Source organism: Hydra vulgaris, chromosome 14 (genome assembly GCF_038396675.1).
Source record: "Hydra vulgaris chromosome 14, alternate assembly HydraT2T_AEP".
NCBI classification, from domain to species: domain Eukaryota; kingdom Metazoa; phylum Cnidaria; class Hydrozoa; order Anthoathecata; family Hydridae; genus Hydra; species Hydra vulgaris.
The window spans coordinates 2,385,370-2,397,679 of NC_088933.1; the positions used below are offsets into that span (position 1 = coordinate 2,385,370).

At 26.7% G+C, this 12,310-nt stretch overlaps 1 protein-coding gene across 1 annotated transcript in view; it reads right to left on the reverse strand.

The window, feature by feature from the left end:
* Positions 1-4,162: 4,162 nt before the first annotated feature.
* LOC136090524 (uncharacterized) overlaps positions 4,163-12,310 on the reverse strand; it is a 28,924-nt gene continuing 20,776 nt past the window's right edge. The window contains exons 3-4 of the mRNA XM_065817273.1: positions 8,323-8,646; positions 4,163-4,503 (exon numbers count right to left, since the gene is read on the reverse strand). Of these exons, the coding sequence (XP_065673345.1) occupies positions 4,487-4,503; positions 8,323-8,646 (341 nt within the window). The 3' untranslated portion in view covers positions 4,163-4,486. The remainder of the gene's footprint in view (positions 4,504-8,322; positions 8,647-12,310) is intronic.

Here is a 12,310-nt window from a genome sequence, read left to right on the forward strand (position 1 = left end):
GACTGGTATAAAAGAAGGAAAAATTTGTAAAGATATGTTTAAATATTGTTGTCGTCTCATTGATGTGTTGCGAGAAAACTACAAGATCTATCGATAGATGTATTTGAACGATATATTAGTTTTTATAATGAGTTATGGGACACACTGTATATGTAAAATAATTATTTCATGTTATTTTAATATTGATTTGGTTTTCGTGTTTTGACTTTCTATTTCGGCTTCACTCAAATTTCGGTTTCAGTTTTGGTTAGGTTTCAGCTACGGTTCTACTGAACCGATATTAGCTAGCTCATTGTAAGAAAAACGTTTATAAAAATTCTCTGGGAAAATCTTTTTGGATACTCCTTAAATTACTTAGATGTACATAATTAGGCTCTCATAAATGCCTGGATTTCATTAAGGCTAATGGGGCATCACCAACAGCAGAAATGTTTCACCGAAAATTGGTGGAAAACTTGGATGTTCGTTTTTCAGACACTGTTTGTAAAACCTTTTTTACTCTGTTGCTAACTTGCTTAACCCATTTTACAAGGGAAGAGCTCTGAAAAAACTGGGTGGATTTGACGAAGCCAATGAGGCACTCATTACTCAATCCAATGCTTTCAAGAATGGATTGCTGCAACAAGATTATTAAATGAAAGGTCACATGCTGAAATCCAAGGTCATGTTTCAGAAGATGATCCTTTCTATAATGTTGGACTAGAAGAAGCTCCTGCACTTATGACTTCCTATTCTAGTCCAGCTCCACCTCCGAAGTCGGACATTGTCGCTAAATGGAAATATTTAAAAACTCCCAGCGATTGTTGGTATCGACGTGCTGGAATTTTAGAGGAATTATTTTTTCAGTCTGAAAAAGTAAAAAATATCGTAATGAATCGATAAGTATCGTTATCGTTTTTACGAAATGAGTTACGATATTAATAGCAACTGAACGATAAATATCGTGAAAAATCGATAAATAACGAAGCTTTATCGAATTTTTGGGTACGATTTTTTACTAATATAAAAATTTTACGATACGCACATTCCGATATCTTATCGTATCGTAATTAGAAAAATTTTGATACGCAGATGCTTACTACATACTTCAGCAACATTTTTAACCTTAAGATTGAAACTTTTAAGAAGATTGATCTATTTCGTAGAATACATTTAAAATTATGTGTATATGTAAATATATATATATATATATATATATATATATATATATATATATATATATATATATATATATATATATATATATATATATATATATATATATATATATATATATATATATATACATACATATATATATACATATATATATATATATATTTTTTATTTTTTTTTATTTTAGGTGCCCCAAGAAGTCCTAACGGTCTTGTCACAGAGCACCGCGGATATCTTATCGTATCGTAATTAGAAAAATTTTGATACGCAGATGCTTACTATATACTTCAGCAACATTTTTAACCTTAAGATTGAAACTTTTAAGAAGATTGATCTATTTCGTAGAATACATTTAAAATTATGTGTATATGTAAATATATATACATATATATATATATATATATATATATACATATATATATATATTTTTTTATTTATTTTAGGTGCCCCAAGAAGTCCTAACGGTCTTGTCACAGAGCACCGCGGAAATGCATTTAACCAGGAAGTTCACGCCTCCTTCCTTACCGTGACGCGAAAATATGTCCAGAGCTCGTTTCGAACCTGGATCTCCTGCTTATTAAGCAAGCGTTCTAACCACTGCGCCACGGCCGCATATATATATATATATATATATATATATACACACACACACATGTAAGTGTATATATATGAATAAAGAAAATATCTTTATATTATCATGTATGATATTGTATACTTAAAGAGTGCTCAATAGATACTAGAGCTATATAATATATATGTTACTGTTACCCGCAGTTCCAGGAATTAGCTAAATGCTAATGTTTATAATATAATTTAATATTGCAACTCTGAGTTTCATGTGTTATCACAATCATCAGGTAAGTAGTAAAAGTTAAATTTTGCTACGATTTGATTAGTGGGCGTTACGGTTTATATTTGTATTTTAGATCGTTACGGGACGGAAATTGATTAGTAGTTAGGTTAATAATATTATTAATTTGTTTTTAGTTAGCTAATAATTGTGAAATAGTTATATGTTTAATGTTGTTTAAAATATTTTTTATGTGTTAATGTGTATTATTTGTGTATTAAAAAAAAATAAAATAAAAATAAGAAAATAAGAATTAAAATTGATTTAAAAATATACATAATATTATGAAATATATTACAAAAGCTGTGTATGTGAGTAATTTATTAGTTAGCCTAGAGATATATGGAGCAGATTAGTTTAGTTATTTTTGTTTATAGTTGTTAGTCAGGTTTGTAGCGAGCTTTGTAATTTTTTAATAAGAATTTATTTTCGTGGCGGCACTTTGATATAATTTCGGTTCTCTTATTTAACAGTTCTTCAGGTTTTGGATATGATATAATAGTAAATTTCTCATACAGACATAGTGGGCATCTTTTGGAAATATTTGAGTAGGGGGTACTAATTTGAGAATAGACCATTTTAGCATTAGCATTTAGCATTTAGGAGCTTCATTATAATTGTTTTTTGAATCCCAGACATAGTTTGATAGGGCGGTAGAATTTTTGTATTTAATATTGTTGAATGATGATTTGGGGTTGTTGTATCTGGTTTTCCACTCACCTTCCGTTAATTCTATATAAACTTTGCTGGGTTGGTTTTTTGCTGCGATGATGCATTTATATATAATATTTGTGGATTTGCACTTACCATTCAGGGGGCATTCTGCTTTGTTTCGACAGTTGCATTTTGGATCATTATTTTCAATTCTAGGGAAGATAATTTTTTTGTTGTGGTTTTTTAAAATTTTTTCTATATTTTCAGTGCAACTGTAGCTTACCTTTACAGTGTAGCTTACCTTTACAGTATATATATATATATATATATATATATATATATATTAATATATATATATATATATACATATATATATATTAATATATATATATATATATTAATATATATATATATATATATATATATATATATATCAATAAATCACTCTTTCAAAAATGGTATTTTTCCAGAAGCTTATAAGGTAGCTTAAGTAATTTTTATACACATGGGTTCTTTTCTAGACTGCTTCAATTATCAATCTGTTTCATTTCTTTCTAACTTAAGTAAACTGTTTGAAAAAGCAATGTTCCAAAGACTCAAGCATTTTTTGAAAAAGTATAAATTTATTTACAAACACCAGTATGGTTTTCACAACAAACACTCAACAACCAATTAATAGAAATAACCGAGAAAATTAGATAAGCCATCAATAATAAACACTTTGCGTGTGGAATGTTTATTGAAATAAAAAAAAGTAGTTGACACAGTTGAGCACACAATCCTCGTAAAAAAACTGCAACACTGCAGTATTTGAGGTATTCCTTTTCTCTGGATTTCTTATCATTTTTGTAAAAGAACACAATTTATTTAAAATAATGGTATTAACTTAGAACTAGCTAAACCTTTTAATGGTGTTCTACAAAGCTTGGTTTTGGGACCATCACTTTTTCTTATCACATTAATGATTTTACATGTTTCATATAAATTTTCTACTGCTTATCACTTTGCAAATTAAACTTGCTTCTTAATTAAATTATTATAACTAGTTCATATCTACTATCATTTTTATTGCTAATATTAATATTATTATTGTTGTTATGTATATATTATAGTATATACATTTTATAATCGCTACTATTAATTTTAATCACTATATTCACTACTATTATTTTTATTACTCCTACTTCTATTATAATTATTATTATCTCCGTTTTAATATTACTGAATTCGACAGGTGTTTACTTCATATTAGTATTAAATAATATTTGCGAATATACTTGATGTAACAACTTTATTCAGATTATATTTGATTTAATTTAACTATATATATATATATATATATATATATATATATATATATATATATATATATATATATATATATATATATATATATATATATATATATATATATATATATATATATATTTATATGTATATATATATATAAACTGTTAAATGTGTCCTTACAATTACAAGTTAGAGATGCAAATCTATCACAAGTTAAAAAATACAAATTTATTACAAAAAAAATTGTTACAAGTTTAATTAAAAACCAAAAACTAATACATTTTAATACAATTATACAATTATATAATAAAACCAACAAAAATAAATACGCAAATGAAAAAACAAATAACATAACAAATCTACATTTCACGTACTTGCAAAAGTGGAGTCATTTAATAGTTTCTTAAATTTATAGTTAATTCATTCTTAACTTATTTTTAGCAAAATCCGACGTCTTATAACAAATAAAAGAGACTTTCCCTGAACACATGTTGTTTTTTAAATGTTAAAAACATTTGTTCGTGTGATTTTTTATCTTCACTGATTACCAATATCTAAATTATACAACAATTTAATATTATAAAATAAAATATATTATTACAAAATAAATTTTAAATTAATTTCCATATAAGATCTTTTAGTCTAATCAGTTAATATACTTTCTTACTTCTAAATGAGGGGCCCAAGGAAACAATCTGTGTAGTCGCGATTTCATTGTTTTAAAAAATAAATGAAAGAAAGTACATACTACAGTATGCTAATCTGAAAATCATAGCTGATGCGTGACTCCACAAGTTTAGGTGTTGGAAATTAAAAATGAATAGTAATCAACTTGTTTCTCCGCGCAGCGGCCTTGTTCATCAAGGTTCGTGTTTCGGAGCTATAGAGTTGAGAGAGGGTTATAACCACTAATAAGTAACCTCCTCATCTGTAGTGGCCTTCTAGGCCTTGAGGAGGTGAATAACAAAAAAAAAACAAAAAACAAAAAAATACATTTATCAGCGCAATGTATGGAATTTCAAAAATTAAAAAAAATGTGACTTCACAGGTTATTCCATTGGAGCCTTTATATGTTTATAGAGGACTGATGTGGAAATTAAATGTTATTACATACACTTGATTTGTTTGTTTTTTTGGAGGGGAAGAGGGTGGGGGAAGTGGTCATCATCATCATCATCATCATCATCATCATCATCATCATCATCATCATCATCATCATCATCATCATCATCATCATCATCATCATCATCATCATCATCATCATCATCATCATCATCATCATCATCATCATCATCATTATCATCATCATTATTGCAGCAGCACCAGCAGCATCAAAACAAAATATAAAAACTTAATTTTTAAAAACAGATAGAAAAAAAAAGCTGAAGCGAATGCTGTGAATTTAAATTGAATTCTGAAGTGAATTTCATTGACAGAAAGCAAAGAGTTAAAGAGCATGAAATAAAGAATCAATTGTAAATTGTTCAATATAAAATTGTTTAAATGTTTAAGTAGAAACATTTGGGTTGAAAGTTAGGGTTGAAAACATTAGGTAGAAAGTTGGGTACTTCACATGTGTGTGATCTGTCGTAGCTTGCATTCTGCTAAATTTATTTGAATTATACTTTCTAATCCTTTATTCTAAAAATTTAAAATGAATAAAAAATGATTAAAATAAGAAAGAATAAGGTTTGTTAGTATTCAGAAAAAAAATTGAACTTTGATTTAATGATGTTTGTTATCCTTTTTGTTGTGGTTCCATGTTTTGAAAACTGTTTTAAAACAAAAACTATGAAAAAAACTATGAAAACTATTTTTTCAAGGCAAAAACATGCTAATTGTGTTGACTATAATTTCGACCATTTTATAAAAATTAAAAAAAATTGAAAAAAGAATAATTTATAATTCATCGGACAAAAAAATCTGTGCAAAAAAAATGCAAAATGATGACATATGTGAGATATATTGACAATAATAAATTTAATTAAAAAATGTTGTTATGAGAAAGCATAAAAATCACTTCTACTGTCTGTATATATATATATATATATAGATATATTTTGATAAAATATACTGATATATACTAAAAAACCTTTTTAGATAAAACAAACACCAATTAACAACATAACATCATGTAGTGCAGATGATGTTATGATGGATAAGAAACAAAGTTGTTCAAAAAAATGAAGGATAACAATCAAGACATGTTGCTTGCACTATTCAAGAAAACAGCAGGAACTGACTACAAATAAAGATGTTTCACTTGCTTTGAACAAGGGTACTGAATAAGTTAGAAAAAAACATAAGACGCAAAAAACTTTAATTTTTACAACTTTATGTACTAGTGTTTTCATGTAATTTCACACGTAAAACATAACAATTATATATTAGCAACTAGGCCTAACCTAATCTAACTAGGGCTATAGCTTTATTTATTATAATGAAATTTATTTGTGAAGTAGACTATCTTTGTACTGCAAATGTAGGCATGATGTCCACCATTTTAATTACATCTTATGTAATGAAAAAGCAGTGGTGAAACAACCTAATTAAGTATTATTTATATAGGCCTGCTAATATTATAATGTTTGCATTAAATTAATTTTTTTGTCTTTTTAAAGTAGCAAGAACAAAAACTGTTCAGAAAACATTCGTGAAGAAAAAATTGTATTAAGAGATTTAGAAATGATGTTGTGTGAAAAATTGTAGACAAATGAACTTGAATATTCGAATTAAAAGGTTTTTAAAAGAGGAAATGCAAACATGCAAAAGACAACATACAGAAAGCTTTCCTACAAAACAAATCCACTTAGATCTTTTGTGGCAAATCTATCAACTATATTTACGTTTCCAGATTCAAAAATAAGGTGCACTTATTACTTTAACTACTTTTATGACAACCATAAACTGTTGCAGATATCTGTTGCATTAAGGATGTAATTTTTTGGTAACTCCAGTTTCCAATATAAAAAACAGATGAACTTTGGTTTGAAAGTAACTGAAAAGTCTTTGGTTTTATTTAAATTTTGAAAAAAGTCACCCACCATGACCCTTAATTGCACACTGGCTCCCATATATCAGTGAACGTTTTTTTCTTCAACCTGGGTCTCAAAAGATTCAGAATTTCATTTGGATTTCAGAAATAAAAAAAGTTTCAAATAAAAATGAGTTGCAAAAGTTGTAAACTTTATATACAAAAAACAACTTTTTTTTAACTCAAAATTGAAAAGGTCGTTTTTTTATGACATTTTAATTGCAATATTTTTTTTTAAAAATGTTTCAGTAGAAAAGATTATGAAAATGAAAAAAATGACCTTTTCAATTTTTAGTTAAAAATTGTTGCTTTTTTATAAATATTAAGCAATTCATTTTTATTTAAACTATTATTATTTCTGAAATCTCTATAAAATTTTGGTTCATTTGAGACCCAGGTTAATACACTTTTAAAGAAAAAAAAATTCACTGATGTATGGGAGCCAGTGTGTAATCAAGGGTCATGGGAACTAGAGATACCAAAAAATTACCAAAAAGTCACATCCCTACTGTTGCATATGTGAAGAAATGAAAATCCATTTGAACAAGATTATTAAGAGATCAGCACAAGCAGACAGCAAACTTAAAATTTTATAAAAAAATAAAAATGTAGAAGATGAAGTCAACCAGTATAACAAACATATTCTGACATGCTTTCATGAACATGCTATTAAGATACCTAGATTACCTATTCAGTAAATATTTTACCGAAGGCAGGTGTCAATAAATGTTATCTGTATGCATAAATGACAGCAGACTTGAAAAAAAAACTTTTTGAAATGACAAAACTTTTTTACTTTTTTAGGCTAAAATGACCTCAACAACTTTAACAAAGCACTTTAAAAAGTTTTAAATAAAATACTTTTATTTTTATTTTAGTTTAGCTAAATATGACACTAATATTGTTGTAGTTTTTTTTTTGTTTTAAAAAGTTAAACATTAAATGTTGAAACAAATATAGACATTTTAGGTATATTCAAATAGAAGTTCAGTCTAAAACCATGGTCTAACTATTAAATTTTAAAAATGTATTTTAATATCTCTCATTCATTTATACTTTATTACAATTTATTTTTATCTTTTAAAGATTTACTGTAAAACCTACCAAACCTATTCCTTGCCTAACAATTTCCTGCTTAGCTACACCAACTCCATTTGCTTTGCTACACTTACTTATTCTGTTATGCTACACCTACTTCATCATTTATTCAGCTTTATTATATCAAATCAAGCTAAATTAAAATATATATTAAATATCATTATACACATATCTGTATCATTTCAAAAAAATATTTTCTATGATAATACAAACATAAATAAACATAAATGGTTATGCCTACCTTTTAAATGTTTGAAATCTGTTTCTATTTCTCTAATTATGTCATAACGATTAAATAGCATGAGCTCATTTTTTAATTTTGACCAGGTTAAACAACCTTCCTTTGACTTCTGCTTCCATAGTTTTAAAAGCTGAAAAGCCTTGTCATAAGCTTTTTTATTATCATTTTCAATGAGATCTAACTCAGCTTCTTTTAAATTAAGATGACGCCCAAACCTAAGCCATTCAGCACCAAGTTGAATTGCAACCTTATCCATTATGTTTGGAGTCAAAGCATCATTATATATTGCATCTTTACTTGTAGGATTTGTAATTGAGTTTAATTCTCAAAAAAATGAAATAAAATGAAAATAAATATAAAACAAAATAAAATATGTATTATTCAATAATAAATTTTCAAATTTTTTGAAAATCCAATTCTATCATTTATTAAGACCCCATGTTTATAAGAGATTAGAAAAATTCCTAACCCTACTATTTATCACGGCCCTTTTTTCTTATTTCTAACTACCTCCTCCCTCATCATGTAAATAATTAAATCATATTAAACATGATTTTTTCTAGTATTACTTCTATCTACTTTCTATTATTAAGAAATTTTAATTAACTACCTCCTGCCTCATCATGTAAATAATTAAATCATATTAAACATGATTATTTCTAGTATTACTTCTATCTACTTTCTATTATTAAGAAATTTTAATTAACTACCTCCTCCCTCATCATGTAAATAATTAAATCATATTAAACATGATTTTTTCTAGTATTACTTCTATCTACTTTCTATTATTAAGAAATTTTAATTAACTACCTCCTGCCTCATCATGTAAATAATTAAATCATATTAAACATGATTATTTCTAGTATTACTTCTATCTACTTTCTATTATTAAGAAATTTTAATTAACTACCTCCTCCCTCATCATGAAAATAATTAAATCATATTTAACATGATTTTTTCTAGTATTACTTCTATCTACTTTCTATTATTAAGAAATTTTAATACGCATGATTATACTTTGAAATCATAATATATATATATATATATATATATATATATATATATATATATATATATATATATATATATATATATATATATATATATATATATATATATATATATATATAGATCTATAGTTTGTTGGCTTTGGGAAGAGCGGAAGGAAAAAAGTGATTCTTACGCCAACATATACGTCACTTTTAATTACTTTTAACTTTCGTCCAACATTTCCGTGTTGGACGAAAGTAAAAACCATTAATTTAATTACAAATTAATCGTTTTTAAAAAAAACCACAAAAACGCTAATTTAATTGACCAGAATGTTTTTAAAAACATTCTGAATGTTTTTAAAACATTTTAAATGTTTTTAACAATATAAACAATGTTTTTATTTTATTTTTTTTTATTAAAATGTTTTTATTTTTATTTTTTTTAATAAAATGTTTTTATTTTTATTTTTTTTACTGTAAATCATGCGCGGAGTGTTGCTACATCGACTATCTTATAGCCTGACTCGCAAGGGAGTGCTGCTACATCGACTGACAAATAGCCTGACTCGCAAGGGAGTGCTGCTACATCGACTGACAAATAGCCTGACTCGCAAGGGAGTGCTGCTACATCGACTGACAAATAGCCTGACCCGCAAGGGAGTGCTGCTTCATCGACTGAGGGTTTGGTTGGGGCAGGCAATCTATCATTATTAAAAAAAAAAAATTCCGGTCTTGCATTTTAATTTTTACTTTTTGTCAACAAAATATGGAAAAAACTTTCGGACAACATCTAAGGGTTCTATATATATATATATATATATATATATATATATATATATATATATATATATATATATATATATATATATATATATATATAAATATATATATATATATAAATATATATATATAAATATATATATATATATAAATATATATATATATATAAATATATATATATATATATAAATATATATATATATATATATATATATATATATATATATATATATATATATATATATATATATAACCCTTTGATGTTGTCCGAAAGTTTTTTCCATATTTTGTTGACAAAAAGTAAAAATTAAAATGCAAGACCGGAATTTTTTTTTTTTAATAATGATAGACTGCCTGCCCCAACCAAACCCTCAGTCGATGTAGCAGCACTCCCTTGCGAGTCAGGCTATTTGTCAGTCGATGTAGCAGCACTCCCTTGCGAGTCAGGCTATAAGATAGTCGATGTAGCAACACTCCGCGCATGATTTACAGTAAAAAAAATAAAAATAAAAACATTTTATTAAAAAAAATAAAAATAAAAACATTTTATTAAAAAAAATAAAAATAAAAACATTGTTTATATTGTTAAAAACATTCAGAATGTTTTAAAAACATTCAGAATGTTTTTAAAAACATTCTGGTCAATTAAGTTTGCGTTTTTGTGGTTTTTTTATATAACAATTAATTTGTAATTAAATTAATGGTTTTGACTTTCGTCCAACACGAAAATGTTGGACGAAAGTCAAAAGTAATTAAAAGTGACGTATGTGTTGGCGTAAGAATCACCTTTTTCCTTCCGCTCTTCCCAAAGCCAACAAACTATAGATCTATATATATATATATATATATATATATATATATATATATATATATATATATATATATATATATATATATATATATATATATATATATACATAAAGGTGTTTTAAACCACTTAAACTTTAGTAACAGTTGAACAGTAACGGAATTTAAATCAAAATGAAAACTAAAATAATAGTAATTACATTTATAAAATCTTTATGTTTATATTATACTTTTATATTGTTGTATATATACCTTTATGTATATATACTATATACTTTTGTATTGCTTTATATTCCAATCAGGGCCGGGCAGATAATGAGTCACTTAAGCAAATTTAGAATTTTGTGGAAAAAGTTTTTAGGTGAAAAAGGGAAGCAAACCTTATTTGTTGAATTACAGATTATCCTAAGACATCAGATGCCCCTTTCTCTAGCTCAATGCAGCAAGAAGATGAGGGTTGCATCCAATCTTCTGTTGCTGGTAATCAAATTCCTAAGCATAAACATTCAAAAGCCTAAAAACAATTTTACAGTCAGCGATGTGAATTGGAAGTTTGATTGAAAACGGATTAGTCAATCAAACATTTTGTGAATTGCCAAATCCTGAATGAAACAGCCAATTGGCAAAAAATTGAACAAACCATAAACGTGATTCTGTTTCTTTGTGAATGTGGATTGGCTTTTTGTGGAAAATCTGACCTAATTGGAGATTTTCATAATAGAAATTTTTTATGATTGCTGAAACTGATTTCACATTATGACACCATTCAAGAAACATGTGATAAAAGTTTTGAAATCACTTGTATCTTGAATTGGGTCCTTGTTATGACAATAGACTTAACATGTCATGACAACACAAGGGTGTTCAAGCAATCTTAGAAAAGAAAAACTTATTGTCTATATTCTCACCCTGTGGTTGTCATTCATTGATTTGGGTAGATAAAATGCTGTCTCAAGCTGTACAGATGCTGAGACTTTCTTAGGAACCGTTCAATTTGTGTATACAATCTTCTCTGCTAGTCTTCAATATTGAGAAATATTGAAAAGTGGCTATATAGTGTGTCTTTACAGCAATCTGAAATATGATGGAGTGAGAGAGTTGAGCAATCTGAAATATGAGCAATCTGAAATATGATGGAATGAGAGAGTTGACAGCAATCTCTCTTTCTCTAAATACTTGAGCCAAATCATTGAGTCTTTAGAAGTAGTTCAGAGCTTAAATCTCACGCCTAAATCAAAAACTGAGATTAGAGGTGACCTGAAATATACAAGCTCCTTCAAATGTGTCCTCATGTCTGGGATTTAAATGAATGCCTGGGATTTAAGTGAAAAATGCTCAGGGCTCCAAAATCCTGTGCACAGCCCTGATTTGAATATATATATATATATATATATATATATATATATATA